This window comes from Nuphar pumila, chromosome 16 (genome assembly GCF_984573655.1).
Source record: "Nuphar pumila chromosome 16, dmNupPumi1.hap1.1, whole genome shotgun sequence".
In the NCBI taxonomy this organism is placed as follows: domain Eukaryota; kingdom Viridiplantae; phylum Streptophyta; class Magnoliopsida; order Nymphaeales; family Nymphaeaceae; genus Nuphar; species Nuphar pumila.
The window spans coordinates 71,653,624-71,672,471 of record NC_143264.1 but is presented as its reverse complement, the minus strand read 5'-3'; the positions used below and the strand labels follow the sequence as shown (position 1 = coordinate 71,672,471).

General features: G+C 38.3%; 1 protein-coding gene across 4 annotated transcripts; it reads left to right on the top strand.

The window, feature by feature from the left end:
* Window positions 1-356: 356 nt before the first annotated feature.
* On the top strand, window positions 357-16,270 carry LOC149813515 (10 kDa chaperonin 1, chloroplastic-like). Of its 4 annotated transcripts, none has more exons than XM_089990758.1 (7): window positions 357-626; window positions 711-790; window positions 904-954; window positions 9,942-10,007; window positions 10,090-10,137; window positions 15,378-15,407; window positions 15,986-16,270. In XM_089990758.1, the coding sequence occupies exons 1-7, from the start codon at window positions 521-523 to the stop codon at window positions 16,052-16,054; spliced, it is 450 nt and encodes a 149-aa protein (XP_089846884.1). In that variant the 5' UTR covers window positions 357-520; the 3' UTR covers window positions 16,055-16,270. The 4 variants fall into 4 exon arrangements, with proteins under 4 accessions (XP_089846884.1, XP_089846883.1, XP_089846886.1 ...); XM_089990757.1 differs by having other exon boundaries at window positions 367-626; window positions 708-790; XM_089990760.1 differs by lacking the exon at window positions 904-954 and having other exon boundaries at window positions 381-626.
* Window positions 16,271-18,848: the final 2,578 nt, after the last annotated feature.

Sequence of the window (18,848 nt, the reverse complement as noted above, 5' to 3'; positions counted from 1 at the left end):
ACATGCTATTTACCAAAATTAAGGGTGGGCAATGGTCCGGCCCCTGGCCTGGAATGGGTTGGGTTTGTGCTGCCATGTACAGCCCAAGCCTGTTAAGAATGGGACCCAATTGGTAAAAGCAACCCAGCTTGTACACCAGTTGGGCCTAAAGGGGCCGGCCCAACCCACCTAGACCTGGCTTGATAATACTGGGGCCCAGCCTGAAGCCGATAGGTTTTGGGCTGGGTTTGGGGTCGCCAGAGTCTAGGTCGGACCTGTCAAGCAATTAACGGGCCTCAAGTTGGGGTGGCCCAACCTGACCTGACACCGGACCCAATCCGAATCCATATAGAAGCAACTAGAACTAGAAGGCCCTATTTGCAGGAAGGAGACTTGGATGGATAAAGCAAACCCTCTGGTTCACCATTTCGGCCCTCCTTGTAGTTTCATTCATCACTCACTGCTTCAATTTGTTGCATATTCTCTTTCTCTCCTTCTCAGCCAACAGCAGCTTGGTTGGTGGTAGCCAAAGAAGAGAGAGATGGCGACAGCTGCAGGGTTCCTTTTCTCAGCTCCCGCATCTTCTGCCTCTGCACCCACAACCAACTTTCTCACACCCACGCCAATCACCCACAAGAACCCTACCGGTCTCTCTCTCTCTCTCTCTCTCTCTCTCTCTCTCTCTCTCTCTCTCTCTCTCAATTTTGAAAATTGGTTGGGGTTTGTAGCAGGTGGGTTGCTCAGGTTTTCTAAGAGACCCCAAGCTGTCCCGAGAATAAACGCCATTGTCAATAAATGGGACCCTTCAAAGGTCTCTCTCTCTCTCTCTCTCTCTCTCTCTCTATATATATATATATATATATATATATATATATATATATATTGTATTGTAATGTATTGAGTTTCTGGTGTTTGAATGGGCAGGTTGTGCCTCAAGCGGACAGGGTTCTGGTTCGCCTGGAGCAGTTGCCTGAAGTATGTGTGCTTATTTGTACTTTTCTTGTTTACAAAAAATCTCTTTCCCTTTTTTTCCCTTAAATTTGTCTCCCATCTCATCTTCTGGATTGCCGTATAGATTTCTCGGTTTGTGTTGAATATATTAACAAAATTTCTTAACTCTGAGATATTGCACCACCAAGAGGGACTTGGTTTCATTTATGCATTCCGTTCGTTGTTAGCTTTCGCTCTTCGCGTTTTCTTTTCCTTTTATCAAGAATTGAGCCCGCGACTAGACGTTGGTTTGTCCAAAAAATTTGTTTTGAGCATGTGCATTTTTATCTGGGGTTTGTCTGCTTTTCTCTTAGTGTATTCCTATTTTATTCTGTAGTTGTGGGGATTGCCAGTTAGAACATAAATGCTGCGCCATCTTGGTTGGTTCGTCTTTTGTTGTATGATAAGGTTTTGCAGTGCCAATCCCTAATCTTGTTGCATATTACTGCATGTTTCTTGCAAGCCTCCTAATGTTGTTGGAATTGTGTGTTATTTCTGATCTATAATACATGAAGAAAATTATTTGTGTGCCATTTGTGATGCCGGCTATTTTATTCTTTCAGAAGGATCTGGCCAGGGATTAGTCCATGGTACACCATGGATAACAGTTTGATAAGAGTAACTGGGTCGCGTAATTATGTTTCAAATGGTCACTGTGTAGCTTGTGATACACCTTCATTGCATTTCTCATGAGGGTATCAATAGACTAGCAATAGCTATGTCACATAGGTGTGGGTACGGGTGCGGCACTTTAAAAAAACTTGGGTGCGGGGTGTGGGGAGGATATATATATATATAATTTTTAACAGTTTTAAGTTAATACTACATGTATTTGTGTGCATTTATGTATATATATATATATATATAATATAGATAAAACTAGACTTGATTAGGTTTAATTGAATCTACTTTTGGATAGAAATGGACCTCGGTGTGGTTGACTTCACCTAACACAACGGAAGTTGTGTCCAAGTGTCGCACCCACCTGGGTGCGGGTGCAACGCGGGTGCGGTGCCCTGTTAGAAGAGTCCGTGTGACATAGAGCAATAGCTGTTACAGGCATATGCACATGTGCTTTCACCTTTTGAATAAGTTATAACTATTTCTGTCTGATTTGGAGATACTAACATGTGCGAAGTCTGTGACTTTTCAAAAAAAAAAAAGTGGCAAATCTGTGATGCAGCTTCTAGCATGGTACAGCTTTCCTCTTTTATTATTGTCGCTTTCTCTCCATTTCAATGCTCAATCCTATTTTGAATCCCCTCGGTAGTGTACTAGTGTCTAGTTTTGCAAAGTCACATTGGCAGACAGTTGTCTAACTCACGTTTTAGTTGCATAGGGTTGGTCAGATAATGAGGCATGACCAGGAGAGAAAAAATTTCATAGAAACAGAAAATGGTTCCTGTGACACATGCTTAGGGCTGTTTGATTAAACCTGAATATCTGGATAAATTGGATACTAGAAAAGTAAAAAACTCTGATGTTTTTTCGGATGTTTGGCTATCAAAATTTAGCTAAGTGAAAATTGGATTTTTTCTAAAACCATGAAATTCGTTAATCCAATAGATAGCTGGATTTACGAAAACAGGAAATTTTTTCTAAAATATTTTTATCTAAAAACACAGGCTCATGACCCGCCCTACCATAGTTGGTCGTCTTCCTCCTCATCATGGTAACAACCTTCTGCTACTCTCTCTCTCTCCATTAAACCCTAGCCATCATCTCTCTACAGCTCCATTAAAAACCCTAGGCGTAATCTTCAAACCCTAACTTTGATCTTCCTTCCCCAAATATGGGAAATCTCCCCCTGAATGATGGTGAAGACAATTTTATTGCTGATTGACATATATTTTGATGGACTCTTCTTGATCCAATCCCCAAATTTCAGATTTTGAGGTAACCTTCTGTGAGTTTCTGCCTGCTCTTCTCAAGAATGAGCTCCAACTTCTATTGCCCTATTGTTCGTTGTATGACTTGAAGGATTTTGAAATCATTCCGGGGGACTGAAAATTTTTTTTCATCCTTGGTTATATTGTCATGTAATTCTTGTTATCATATTCATGTCTTTATTTGATTTTTCTGTATTATAATCTTTGTTCTGAAAATAATTGACTTAGAGAGATGGTTCTTTTTTTGCCCATTCGGTTGATGTCTTCCTTTGGTATATTTTTCTTGTAGAGAAGAATAACACCAATTAAGAAGGGAAGTTGATAAGCAGAGAGAGAGAGAGATTCATATTTTCAAATGAATAACCAAATGGGGAAAATTTTAAAATCTGGATAATTTTTCCCAGATTTTCAGGTTCATCCAAACACTATTTTTCCAGAACTTAAAAAACCTGAAGTCTTAAAATTTTTAAAAGCAGAAAAACAGAAAATTTAACTTCTGTATTTGCAACCAAAGAGGCCCTTATAGTAATTAGTAAGAATATTCTTATATTAAACTTTTCTATGTCTCAAAATATTTGAAAATTTTCATCAGAAAAATTGGTTGTACATTTTAATTGGCAAACTTTTAAAGCATGTACCTAGCCTTATATAAATATATAAGAAAGGGTTGTCCACCAAGATTAAGGAATACCCAAAAAGGCCATAACATGAAAAGTAGATGGTTCTGCATGTGTATGTTCCCCCATTTGAAATGCTTGATCATGCAAAAGAAAGGTCTCATCGACGACCTACATGGTTGCAGAAAATCCTTGAATTTACTTGCAATTTTATCAGCTGAAGGTGGAGGTATGGGGGCAGTTTGAATGCATTGCTCTGGTGTTCAGTGATGACAGCACTTCTTGTAGTTTGTTAATATGCATTTTGAAAGTCTTGGGGACATGGAAAATGAAAATGGGATTAGCTTTGATACTTGCTCTGAAAAGGAAGGGAGGATGAGGGGGGAAGACATGAAAGTATAATCTAACTGGCAATATTCTTCCCAACTTCTGGATCACAGTGTATTGCAATTCTTTCATTTCCCGGTTGATTGCATGAGATATCTGCTAGTTGTTTGAATATAGAGGCCTTGATATGTATATTTGCTCTCGTCTTATCATTGGTGTTTTCTTTAAGAAAGTCTTGCTATGTTACTTTTTTTTATGCACTTAATAACCCCAGTGAAATCTGATATAGTGGTTATTGTTGAATACGCAGGAACCGAGGCAGAGAGAGAGAGAGAGAGACGGAAAAACTAATTTCCATTTTTTAGGGCTACTCTCCTCTAGTTTAAATAGAGGAGGTTAGTCTCAAGAGAAAATTACATATGGGTCCCTTATTATGAATGAAATATCAAAAAGACACTTTTAAGAATAAAAAAGAATTCAGTTGACTAATCTTAACACTCCCCCTCAAGCTGGAGCATAGATATCGATCATGCTCAGCTTGTCACAACAATGGGAGAAACTAGGCCTCGCAAGGGCCTTGGTAAAGACATCAGCAACTTGATCTTCGGAAGATACATGATCTGTGCAAATATAACCAGCCTGAACCAAGTCACGTACATAGTGACGGTCAACTTTAATATGTTTAGTCCTTTCATGAAAAACTGGGTTGTTGGCAATATATGTAGCAGCCCTATTGTCGCACACCATCAACATAGGTAGGGATACTTTCATTTGAAGTTCAGTCAAAACTGATTTTATCCACATGATCTCAGTTGCGGTCTGAGCCATAGCTCAATATTCTGATTCAACACTCGACCTGGCTACAACAGTTTGTTTCTTACTCCTTCAGGTAACGAGATTTCCTCCCACAAAAACACAGAATCCAGTTGTTGACTTTCTATCTTCGATAGACCCCGCATAATCTGCGTCAGTGTAAGCAACAACGTCCAAGGAAGGATTTTGTTTAAACAACAGTCCTTTACCAGGAGATGACTTTAAGTACCTGAGAACCATCATAGTTGCATCCCAGTGAACTTTGGTAGGTTTATCCATGAATTGACTAATTTTACTCACGGCTAATGAAATGTCAGGTCTAATAACAGTCACATATAACAACTTACCCACCAAGGATCTAAAACCGGTACTATCCACATATTCAGACTTTTCATCGAACATATGAGTTTTGGGATCCATCGGAATGTTAGCTGGCTTCGCTTCTAGCATTCCAGTCTCTTATAATAAGTCCAACACATACTTTATTTGTGACAAAACTAAGCCCTTTTTGTTTCTTGCAGCCTCAATACCCAAAAAATATCGGAGGGAACCAAGATCTTTAGTAACAAAATGTTTCTGAAGATGATCCTTTGTTGCAGAAATATCTTGGGCACCGCTTCCTGTTAATATGATGTCATCGATATATACCACCATAACCACAATTCCAGAACTAGTTTTCTTGATAAACAAGGAGTGGTCTGAGGCTGACCTGACAAATCTAAAATCCGACATTACCTCAAATAATTTTTGAAACCATGCCCAAGGGCTCTGCTTCAGGCCATAAATAGCCTTCTTCAACTTGCACACCTTCTAACACTCTCCCTGAACCTCAAAGCCTGGGGGTTGTTGCATATAAACAGTTTCATGTAAATCCCCATACAAAAAGGCATTCTTGACATCCAACTGAGACAAGGGTCATCCATAGTGCACTGCAACAGAGAGAACGAGACAAATAGTGTCAAGACCAGCGATTGGGGAAAAAGTTTCAAAAAAGTCAACACCATAAGTCTGAGTATAGCCTTTTGCAACCAACCAGGCTCTGTACCGTTCAATTGACCCATCCGAGTTATATTTAATGGTATATACCCATTTGCAACCAACGATATCTGCATCAGTAGGAAGATCAACCAATTCCCAAGTGCCCCTAGAGCATAGGGCATCCATCTCATCCTGCATAGCCTGCATCCATTTGGGGTTGAATAGAGCCTGACTGTGATGAAGCATAACAGCGGAGGCAGACAGAGCCGAGATAAAATTCTTTATAGATGCCCCAAGATTAACTTCAGAAACAAACTGAGAAATGGGATGAAGGGTGCACTGTCTTTTCCCTTTACGCAGAGCAATAGGAAGAACATCATCAAGTGCAGAAACTTCAGTATGCTCAGAGATACTTACCTCAGGAGAATGAGATAATGGGGGCATGGAGGTAGGTAGTAACCTGTGAGTATATACTATAGGAGGGTTTCTGTAACGAGACTCACCAGAGGATGGAGCCAAAGGCTGTGGAGCGAACGACTCTAAAGGAAAAGGAGGAATTGGCAGAGGAAAGACATCACCCTGACTCTCCTGTAACCTTGGAGTAGTACTCGAGAAATATGAAATAGACTCAAAGAAGGTAACATCTGCACTGGCATACTCTTTATGGGATATAGGGTCATAGCAACAATATCCTTTTTTATTCTTAGGATACCCAAGGAAAACACATTTAATAGACTGTGAAGCAAGTTTATCTCGTTCAAGACCCAGCTTATGCACAAAGCACACACATCCAAAAACTTTAAGGGGGATAGGAAAGAGAGGAACCTTTGGATGAAGAATTTGGATTGGGATCTGGTCTTCTACAGAACTTGAAGGCATGCGGTTTATAAGAAAACCAACAATCAAAACCGTATCTCCCCAGTATGACGCAGGCATATTGGATTGAATCATTAGGCACCGAGCTACATTGAGAATTTGTCTATGTTTCCTCTCAGCCACACCATTTTGTTGGGATGTATGAGGACATGTAAATTGAGGTTGAATCCCTTTAGCGGAATAGAATTGAAGCAAGTCTTTGGATTTGAACTCAAGAGCATTATCAATGCGAACAATTCTAACACACACGTCAAATTAAGTTTTTATTTCAGCAATCAAAGATTTAAGAATGACAGGGCCTTGAGACCGATCTTTTAACAGGAACACCCACGATAACCTTGAGAAGTCATCAACAATGACCAAATAATAACGACACTGAGTCCTACTAGGAATCCTACTTGGACCCCATACATCGACATGAAGAAGATCAAACAATCTTTGACTCGATGGACTTTGACTAGAGGGAAAAGAGCTTCGGCAATGTTTTCCTAATTGACATGTTTCGCATTGAAAAGAAACTGAAGGAGGTATATGAGGAATGACTCGACGAAGTTTTGACATTGGAAGATGACCCGGACGATGATGCCACAATAAAGGACTTGAGGAAGAAGTAACAGCAGAATACAAGGTTTTAAAACCCGTGACTCGGAACTCGACTCGTTCTTTATTGACTCGTGACTCGGCGGGTCAACTCGGTGACTCGGACCAGGTTTTGTTAACTTTTGATTTTAAAAGAAAAACAATATATAATTTGTCTGAAACCATGTTTTTGAGTAAACATAGTCTCCAAATGTCTGTAAGAATATAAAAACAACTGCAAAGAGCTATAGAGGTTTGCTTGAATAATTGAATTTGATATCTATACAAGCACTTTGACTAATTCATGACTTGAATTAGAAGATTTGGTCACCATGAGTTCAGTATGCTACTACCTAAGGTTCCTAAAATGGCCAATCATATATGCTAGCTTGTTTTAAAAGTTTTAATTCCCTCTCTAACAAATCCATAAATGTAAAATAGGGATATATGTGCATATTGAAAGTTTACAGAATGCCCAATATCAACATAAATAAGCAATTTTCTCATGTATAAAACTATGCAGGAAATATATTAATGGCACAACTATAGAAAGACTACTAATATTTGAATATGTACAATGCTTGTTCACATAACAAATGGATGATGAAACCTAAATGTGACTTCCCATAGGCACAGTTGACCCTCCATATATAGTGAGAATCATTTCTTTAAAATATTTTGCTAGAATAAGTTGATAACACAGGGTGAACAGAAGTTCGAACAACATGGTGATTTTATTCTATGGATTTAAATGTTTTTTTATCTTTAAATGATTTTTATTTTCTTTTTTATACAAAATCTGGGGGTAACCCTTGTTAAAATATATGTACTTATATATTTCGAAACTGTAATTTGAAACTCAAAAAACAAATTTCAAACATCCCAAAACTCGCCCGAGTCAGGCCGAGTCAAGCCCGAGTTTTGGCAAACCGAGTTTGCCTTGCCGGGTTGACTCGCTGGAGGGCCGAGCTGAGCCGAGTCAGCCGAGTCAACGAGTTGGCTCGGCGAGTTTTAAAATACTGGCAGAATAGACAGAACCCACTAGTTGATGTAGATAATACACACCACCTTCCTCATAGCCGCCACTGATCCTCTTCCCCGTCATCAAGTCCTGAAAAGTGCAACTCATAGGATCAAAAATTACCCTACAATTCAGTTCTTTTGTCATTCGACTGATAGATAATAGATTCTGTGGAAAAGAAGGAGCATGAAGAACATTTGACAATTGAAGGGTAGGGGAAATAGACATGTTTCCCTGCCCTACAATTGGGGAAGAGCTGCCATCAGCAAGGACTACCCTTTTTTTATTTGAGACAGGTTTTAAATTTAAAAAGTTACACGAATTTCCACACAAGTGTCTGGATGCTCCTGAATCAATGATCCACGGCCAGAAAGGCCATCACCTGCCGAGCCTGCAACCTCCGCAACAGGAGGCTTCGAAGTGGATGAACATAAGGCAAGGAGCTCGTCATATTCAGCCCTGCTAAGAGTTACAGGGTCGTTGGAATAATTTTCACCTGATTTAGCCCCTTGAGCCATAAGATAAAATAATGGGCTTGATTCGAAAACTCAGGTACAACCACACGCGCACACAATTTGCTGAAAATCTAGATCTGATTCACAACCAGCTATAAAACTGACTATATCTAGTTTTAATTTCACAGATAAACTCTGAGATTCACGTCCACCGACTGTAACACAACGACTATTCAGATCCAATCTATCACATCAACCTTCACACGACTTCAACCTTCACGCGATCTCCTTGTTGGGTCTTCAAACAATTTCCATATCTGGCAGCAGACGACTTCAACTACAACAGAAAGAATATCAGATCTGAATACGATCTGATTTTGAGAAATCTGACCTCGACAGAAAATATCAGATCTGAATCTTTAAACAAAAAACGACAATAGAGGCTTCACAACACCCTAAACATACGATCAGATCCAAAGGAGTATGCAGGTCCACGACTTATATAAGAATCCCTATAAATTTTTTTGTTCTCGACAACCAAAACATTAAAAGGAATGGCGATATAAGCCGATTTGTGATCAGATCTGAATCAGCCGGGACCTAAAATAAAGACCATAGGCAGATCCAAAAACACATGATGATATAAGCTTCACAGCAATAATCTGATCACAGGCATCCAGCAGTGATTTATCACTAATTTTAGACCTGATCACCGACTGCAATGATTCAACAGTATCCAAAAAAATTTATTCTACCCCAAAATAATATCAATTTGATCTAACCGATCCAGACGATGTCTTTAGATCTGAAATATCTTCTTCTTATGCTTCACGATAATCAAACATGATCTACGATCTGCTCCACGATCAGCAACACAGCGACTTCAGGATCCATGAGCAGTTCATGATCCACACATCCGATCCTTCTTCACGATCTACAACCACCAGCAGCAGCGTCTTCAAGCCACAAGCACACGATTTTAGAAGCTTCTCCACGATCAGCGACTGCAACATCTTCAGAATCCACCAGCAGTTCACGATTCAATATATCTGATCCTCCTTCACGATCTGTGATCAGCAACAGGATCACCGTGATCGCCAGCAGCAGCGTCATCCCAAAAGGGAGACCTGCTCTGATACCATATTGAATACGCAGGAACCGAGGCAGAGAGAGAGAGAGGGAGAGAGAGAGAGAGAGAGAGAGTATGGGTCCCTTATTATGAATGAAATATTAAAAAGACACTTTTAAGAATAAAAAAGCATTCAGTTGACTAATCTTAACAGTTATAATTAGTTAATTACATATCAGTGTGGAACTGAAAAATCCATCTATGCCTTTAATGGGTCAATTTGTGTATCAGTGACCAACATTAGCATCAGTTTCCATTTATGCTGATCAAATTAGTTTTATGCTGCAGAAATCTTCTGGTGGAGTTTTGTTGCCAAAATCGGCTGTCAAATTTGAACGGTACCTTATGGGTGAGGTGAGTCTTTGAAAAAGGTTAAAATTTCTCTTTGATAGAAAATATGGAGGGTTTATTTCAGTCTCCCTGATTGTATCAACAGGTTTTGTCTGTTGGAGCAGATGTCACTAATGTTGAAGCTGGCAAAAAGGTAAGTCAATCATTTGTTAAATAGTTATCAGAGTAGTAGACGCCCTTTCAATGTTGCCTGCAGTCGAAACTCAGCTAGTTGTGACTTCTTGAGTTAATCTCACCTGTCAAATTAAGTTGAGATGTTTCATTGGAGTAAGTCTGGACACTGGACTTTTATGGAAACTGATGAAAGGCGAGCTTGCAGTGCACAAGATGCAAATACTATCTATGTGCCATGTTAGGTGGTTGAGCCATGTGTGTAGGTGACGTGACATGGCATGAAGTGAAGACATAGTCAATGTGTTTTTTGGCATATTCTTCCATCATCCATTGTTTTTCATGATTTTTTTATCTTTTATAATGATTTTAAGTCGAGACTGAAATGCTAGCCTATGCTTGCCGAATTTGAGTCTTACCTTACCTAGTCTTGTAAATCTTTTTGTATACATAAATACCAAATATATAGATGTTTTGTGTGTGGAGATTTTGAAGTTATTGTAAACTGGAAACCTATCCATAACTGGTGGTGAGAAATACTAGATCATATGGTCAGTTTTGTGAAGAACCTCACATATAATCAAGTTTATAAAAAAAACTTGACAAGAACATTCACTCATCAAATGCGCTAAGGCAAGAATAACACAAAGTGCTCTAAGGCACAAATATCAAAAAGTGCACTAAGCCACAAGAATGCTGAATATTATTGAGAGAGAAACTCACTTGAAAAGTTGAAATACAATGGGGACAACAATCCCTTATTTATAGATTACAAAGGGGAGTAATAGCCGTTGGGCTACTTAGAGCCGTTGGGAACAGCCCAACGGCTGGTCAACTAGTCAACATTTGACTGTTGACCCTATGATTCAAAAGAGAAAAAGACAAAAATTAGGAAAAATAAAAAATACATATTACAAAAAATATATCACATACGTATATACTTTAAATACATATTTATATACATATATTTATACATATACATACTCTTGTATTACGAAGAGTATATATATATATATATATATATATGATTTTCTAACAGTCTCCCTCAAACTTATGGTGTAATCACCGAAAGTTTTTCAAGTAAAAAGTTGAATCTTGGTGAGCACAATGCCTTGGCGAAGAAATTAGCAAGTTGATATTCTGATGTCACATAGGGAAGATCAATAGTCTTTCTAAGTATTCTTCACGAACGAAGTGGCAATCCATCTCTATATGCTTAGTTCTTTCATGAAACGTATGATTTCGAGCAATGTATATAGAGCTCTTGTTGTCACAGCACAATCTTGTAGGATTCTGAAGATGAATTCCCATATCTGAAATTAGTTGTTTGAGCCACACGATTTTCATGGTAGTAGTCGTCATTGCTCTATATTCAGCCTCCGTAGATGATAGTGACACCTTTTGTTGTTTCTTGCACTTTTATGAAATCAAGAATTCACTTAAAAACACGCAAAAGCCAGTTGTTGAGCGCCTATTATTTGGATCTCCTCCCCAATCAACATCTGAATATGTAATACGATCTAATGAGGAAGAAGAGGATAGAAAAACTCTCTTATTTATTGTGCCTTTGATGTATTTGATAATTCTCATGACTGCACCCATAAGAGCTGATGTTGGAGCATGTTGAAATTGACTGGCTATATTTACAGCATGAGCTATGTCTGGTCTTGTAATACTTAAATACATGAGAGATCCCACGAGTTGTCTTAAAGGAGTTGGATTATCCAAAGGAACTCCATCATCAGCTCGCATCTTCATCCCGACAATCTCTGAAGTGTCAACGACTTTGTTATTTGATAATCCTGACCTGTCAATGATATCTAAAGCAAATTTTGTTTGTGACAATATATACCCTCTGTTAGAATATGATACTTTTATACCAAGAAAGTATGTTAGGAACCCAAGATCAGTTATTTCAAAAGAATTTTTCAAAAACTGTTTTACTTTCTTGATTCCTTCTTTATTACTACCTGTAATCAACTTGTCATCAACATATAAAAGTAAAATTATAATTCCTGCAGAAGAGTTCTTAATAAATAAAGTTGTGTCAGGATAACATGGTTCAAAACCATATATTGTAATAACATTGTTGAAAATGTCAAGCCAAGCTTTAGGTGCTTGTTTGAGACCATATAGTGTCTTTTTTAATTTAAGCACTTTACCTGAAGAGACTATCAATCCAGGTGGAACATCCATATATACTTTCTCATTTAGATTCTCATTTAAAAAGGCATTTTTGCCATCCATTTGAAATATATTTCAATTTTTAATAGCTGCAATAGTTACAAGAATTCAAACAGTGGTCATCCTGGCAACAGGATCAAAGGTTTTTTCGTAATCGACTCCGTATTCTTGAGAATAACCTTTGGCAACTAACCTGGCTTTATGTCTTTTCAAGGATTCGTCGTTTTTTGTCTTGACTTTGAAAACCCATCTACAGCCTATGGTTTTCTTTCCGATGGATAGATTTAGAATTTTCTAAGTGTTGGCTCCTTCAAGAGCGTCTAATTCTATATGCATAACTTTTACCCATTCGGGTAAATTTTTTGCTTCATTGTAACATGAGTATTCAAAATATGAATGAATAGCTATAAGACATGCTCTATGTTTAGGAGAAAATGAGTCATAAGAAACAAATCTATTTGGAATCCTTGAAGTTCGTTCCGATCTACGAATAGTGATTTGTTCAGAGGAAATTTCTAATGCTTCATAGTTACCTTGATTTACACTTTCATCGGATATGTTTCTATTTCTTCTAGTGTATACTATTGGTCCAACTGTTGTTCTATTCTTAATAAAAGGTTCTACATAAGTATCTTCATCATTAGACAATAGTTTAAATAAGTAGTCGTCAGAATTTATGTCTTGAGACATATTTCTTTCAAATCCACTTTCATTTTCAACAAAGTTATTATTCCTTGAGACAAGGAGTTTATCATTTTTTATATCATAACATTTAAACCCTTTTTGTGTTTGAGAATAACCAATGAACGCATAGGAAATGGCCTTAGAAGATAGTTTATCTCCTTTATCATTTAAGACATAACATTTGCAGCCAAAGATTCTCAGTCTTTGATAGTCAGGTTGGTATTTGAATAATTTTTCAAAAGGAATTTCATTGGACAAAGTTTTTGAAGGCATCCTATTTATGAGATATACTAAGGTTAAAGCAGCTTCAGCCCAAAGATTTTTTGGAACATTCTTAACAATAAGTAGTGTTCTTATAGTTTCCATAATATGTCTATGTTTTTTCTCTAAAATCCAGTTTTGTTGTGGAGTTCTAGGACACGATCTTTAATGCAAAATTCCTTCATTTTCTAAAAACTGTTTAGACTCATTTGACAAATATTCTCTCCCAGAGTCAGTTCTGAAGATTTTGATCTTACTTATAAATTGATTTTTAATCATGTTATGAAAAGTTTTGAAGGTTACAAATACATCAGACTTAAACTTAAGAAAATAAATCCAACGATATCTAGTAAAATCATCGACAAATACAACATAGTAGGAGAATCCTCCTTTAGAAACTACCGAAGCAGGACCCCACACATCCGAAGTTCTTTGTCCAAAGGCAAGGATATCATTTTCCCAAGTAAACATTCTTTACATTCAAAATTATTTTGCAAAGATCCTTAGTAATAGGTACAAAATTCAATTTTCTTATATTTGGATGCTCAGGTCTATGATGCCAATTTTTTATATCTTTTATTTGGGCAATATTACAAAATGATTCCTTTGGAATACAAAAAAAAATCATATAATAAAAATCTCTTTGCCTAGAACTTTCCCCGATCAATTTCCCGAGCTGACGATCCTGCACCCAATATTTATTTGATAAGAATATGACATCACATCCATGATCCGAGATTTGATAAATGGAAAGTAAATTAAGGTGAAGTTTTGGTATAAGTCTAACTTTTGGAATATAAAACTTGTGTTTTGTCAAATCATTTTTAAAAATTTCAACACCCTCTATTTTCAAGAAAGTATCATCGGCACTGGAAACAAAGGAGGATTTTGAGTTAGATTGACACTCGGATAAAATAGACTTGTGTGGGGTTATATGAAATGAAGTTCCTGAATCAAGAAGCACATACCAGGAGTAGAAGAGGATGCAATGACCGCTCCTGAGGTAGATTCTTTAAGCAATCATTGCAATGCCTCTGTCAATTGGGATAATGATTTGGTGAGATCTTTGAGGTTCAGAGTATCCTCGTCTTGTTTTGACGGGGTCACGACAATTCGTTTTTCTTGAGGTCTATAATCCTTTTTGAATTTAGGACATTAAGGCCTAATATGGTCGGGCTCATGACAATTATGACAAATTAATTTTTATTCTTCTCTATTCTTATTAAAATTAGGTCTATATGGCTTGATATAATGTCCCAGTTTGGATGCGACAAGTGCGCAATCATCTTCTTAACCATTCCTAGAAGTAGCAAGCATGCTATCATTCTTACTCATGTTTAGCCTAGTCTCTTCTCCATTAAGTTTAGTGAGAATCTCATGAATAGGAGGAGGCGATGAGGATGATAGCAAGGAAACCCTAGTTTGTTTGAACTCGGATTTCAATCCATAAAGAAAAGCAAAGAGTCTATCTTCTTCAACTTTAACTCTCTGCATCTCAATACACTTACCTTCCCATTTGAGTTCAAATTGAGCAAGTTGAGTCCAAATGGATGATAACTACGTAAAATAATCTCTTACATTCTTATCTCTTTGTTTAATATTTCTAGCTTTTTCTTGGAGATAATACTTATAAGTCATATCCTTTTCGGTAAACATACCTTTAAGATATTCCCATGCTTCATTTGCCTTTTTGTAATACAAAAGATTTGAGACAATTTTTGTCTCAACTCCACATAGCATCCATGAAAGAATCTTGACATTTTTCATGTCTCATTCATCTATTTTTTTGTAATATTCTTTCATTGCTTTGTTTTTTTCTTCGAGACTTATCTCGACACCATTTTCACATATTGTAATTTTAGGAGTGGGTTCAAGAATTGTACCTCTTACGTATCTCCATCAACCTTGACCTCTTATGAATGTCTCCAAATGTCCTACCCAAATGATGTAATTGCTTTCATCAAGCTTAAATGGTGGAATAAAGTTGGAGTTGCTTATATATATATATATATATATATATATATATATATATATATATATATATATATATATATATATATATATATGTGTGTGTGTGTGTGTGTGATTTTCTATCAAGTTTTTTAACCAACAAATATTTTCTTTTACTTGCAGGTTCTCTTTTCGGACATCAATGCATATGAGGTCAGTATGCTAGTGCTTGAATTCTCTCAAACCTGATTTATATCTCAGGGGTTGAACCCGCTTTGTTGTACCCATCAGCAACTCAGCCCGATTCAATTACATTGATTATTATGTTTGTTCAGGCCTTAAATTTCCATGGATGCAAGCTACTTTTTCCTGAGTTGCCCAGATCCTTTGGATTTCTGGATTGAGATGAGATTTTTAATGTGACAATGCTTGAGCAATCCATTCTTTTTATCAACTTAACCAACTTGCAATTATCCCAATGTTGTTCCCCAGTCAATTTCATAATTTATAACTGATGTGCCAAAGTTTAGCAATTCTTACTTCTTAGCAATACAACCAACTTGTTGCTCCTTAAGGTCTGCAACCAGGTCCAAGTACATAACTAGTTGCCGGAGGCCCGAGCAACCCATGCTCGGCTTGCAACTCTTTGGGGTTTCCCATTCAAGTCTAATTGATAAAACCCCAGCCTTACAATGTCTCTGGTTCCGAACACTTGTCTCAGATGCTTTGCTTCTGGTTGCTATCAATGGAAGTTCGGACTGGGTGTTTGATGATTAGCTTGTTTTGTGCAGGTGAATCTGGGAACTGATGTCAAGCACTGCTTTTGTCGATCTGGAGATCTACTGGCACTAGTTGAGTAGGCATGTGACTTCGCGCTGTTCCAGGGTGGCCCATAATTCATTTTCTTAGATCATATGATCCTGATGAATTGTGCAGGATTATGCTGCTTTTCCTTTTCTGTCTGGAAATTTTTGTATGGAGCGTATCTTTTGATCCACTATGGCGTGAACGATTTTCATCTGGAAATTTATGCTCTCTCTCAATAGTAGCAAAAACGAGCGTTTTTGCCACTAACAGCAATACTGTCAGGCGCGTTTGCTTTGGTCAGAGACAGTATGGGCCGTCACACACTTGAGAAAGCTCAATTTTGAGAAAGTTTTTCTTTCCTTTTTTTATATATAGGCCAGCTGGGGTTAGGCAGACCCCCACCAGTTATCCAGCCGTACCATTGGGTTTTGAACCTGCAACGTCCCAACACATGGTGACGTGCACTAGCCTACCAGACAACAGGCGGAGCCCCGCTTGTTCAAGTTTGAGAAAGTTGGCCTCAGGCAGTTTTGTGACCAACTTTCTCAAGCTTCAGACAAGGGGCATTCTCAAGTGAGAATCACAAGTACAACTTGCACTTTATCATGTTTGTAAGCGGGGTCTTCTGTCAAGCTGAAGGCCCAGGATCGAATCCCTCTGCCACATGTGGCGTTTGTTCTGGTCCGCCTAACCCTAGCTTGCCTTTAAAAAAAAAAATTTGAGAAAGTGCTGTGATTGTGCTTTCACTGTATCTTGAGAACTAATTTTGACAGGACACCGTGCACGAAATGAGAATGCAAGAACAGACAACCATGCGTGAACCAAGGGGGAAAGAACAATTTACTGATCTATCAGTTGTTAGAAGTATCCACGGACCTGGTGAATTTGGAATGCTTAAATCAAGAAGTCCAAAATTTAGTCACTACATTGGAGACCCAATAAAAAAAAACAAATGTAAGAAAAGTGAGGAGCGATCAGCTTCGATCACCATTGTTTGACGCTCAGCATGACTGTTCTGTCCTGTTTGCCTCTGAAAAATTGGACTGTGTCGCATAATTACAATAGCAATCAAGGCACAACACAAAGTGTACCACTGATATCGTGCCTGTTTTTTGGCATATTTTTAGATATAACTAGGGCTCCTTTGTCACACTGACTAGGGGCCTTATGGGCTTGTCTAAACTGATAGGATAACCTCTGACTGGCAGAGGCTGTGCCCAATACCGGTCTCTGGGAGAATTTATAAATAAATATGGGGAAATTTTCAAAAAACAAAATTAATCAGAATAAAATAAAACTGTTTTAATTGTAATGCATTTTAGAGCTTTTTCCCAATTTACGGTTTTTGGGAAAAAATAAAAAAAATATGATAAATGCAAAAAATCGCAATATTTGGCCTTTGGTTAATATCTGAAAACACGTTTTGAAGTGGACAGATACAGAATGTTGTTTTTTTGTCTACCAGTCGATACTTGCAGTAAGAGCTTTTTTTTCTTTCACCTCTTTGCAAAGCTCACAAGTCACAAGGTCCACTCATGTTTATGCCAAGGGCTTAATAATACCTTAATTTTCTTGAGAAGCCTTTTTGTGTGAGAATAAAACTAGATGATTCGGAGTGATTTGTAACAATCTAGTCATCATAGACTCGTAGAATCTTTTTCCCGTCAAACCTGACCCTGCAATAAGAAAGGTTAATACAATTTTCTTCTTTCACCCGAAGAAATAGATCTAAGGGGTTTGATCCGGATTGATCTCACATTCACACGGTGGTAGCTAAGCTATCGATAGCTCACACCAATCGTGGCAGCAAGCAAGTCGAGGCACGACCTACCAATCATGCGGAGGAATCCTCTGAAAATAGGGTCGAACAACTACTGCGCTCAAACGAGAGCCTCTCGTTCCCTGCACACAGACATTTTTTTCAGAATAAAGGAGTTGATCGAAACTGAACAAACTTGGTAAGAAGTGGTCCAATGCATTGCCATTTTGTTCCCCATTGGACACTGGAATGTGCATCGATCACGAAAGGGCATTTGTCTCCGCCGTGCGTTGCCCTTGTGGACAGAGAGGCTTGAACTAGAATGGACTCCCCCCCTTTCCTATTGATCATACAACAAAAGCACGTGGTTGGCAATCGTAAATGGCAAGCAATGGATTGACCTTCTCTGCCCATTTCTTCTTGTCACTATCCGTTCACAGCAGCGATTCGAACTACCAACCCACATCTGCTCATGGTCGATTAGTGAGCATCATATCACGATCAATCAATCGGTCCACTGATCCATCATTCTCTATCGTGTGTGCGACTCACAGCAACAATCCTTTCTTGTTGAAGGAAATCCTAAGTGATGCCGAGAACCCCCCTTCGCCCCTTGAAAGATGGGTAAGCTCGATAAGCCAGGTCTTTCTTCATTGGTTGGCCTGCCTCCCTGGTCAATGTCAGGTGCCCCCCTCCTCCGGAAAGACAGAATTCTGTCCTCCGTCCATGGATGGATATAGGAACAAGTACGGTAGGCACCCTAAGTTTACCAACTTCAGTGACTGGCTCCTATGAGTTTCCACCCTTTTAGGAACTCTATGGGACTGCTGCTAACAAAGACTAGGAACATTACGACCAGTGCAGTTGTTCGTATTTCATTTTCTTTCTTCTTTTTCTCTTATTTGCTTGTTGCTTCCTGGAGCCTGAGATCATGTATTCTTAGAGAATGGATCGAAGGGCGTTGCTCCCCAAAGCCCAAGATCCTGTATTCTTAGAGACTGGATCGAAGCGGAGCCGATACACCTGTTGTACCCCCGGAGTTTACCTGTTTCTTTCTTCCAAAAGCTCTCCCAAACTTTGATCCTGCA

Excerpts from the sequence above, each read along its gene's own strand:
- LOC149813515 (XM_089990757.1), top strand. The coding sequence starts at position 521 with ATGGCGACAGCTGCAGGGTTCCTTTTCTCAGCTCCCGCATCTTCTGCC. Across the intron at positions 791-903 it reads ATAAATGGGACCCTTCAAAG|GTTGTGCCTCAAGCGGACAG; the intron begins GTCTCTCTCTCT and ends TTGAATGGGCAG. Across the intron at positions 955-9,941 it reads GCCTGGAGCAGTTGCCTGAA|AAATCTTCTGGTGGAGTTTT; the intron begins GTATGTGTGCTT and ends TTTATGCTGCAG.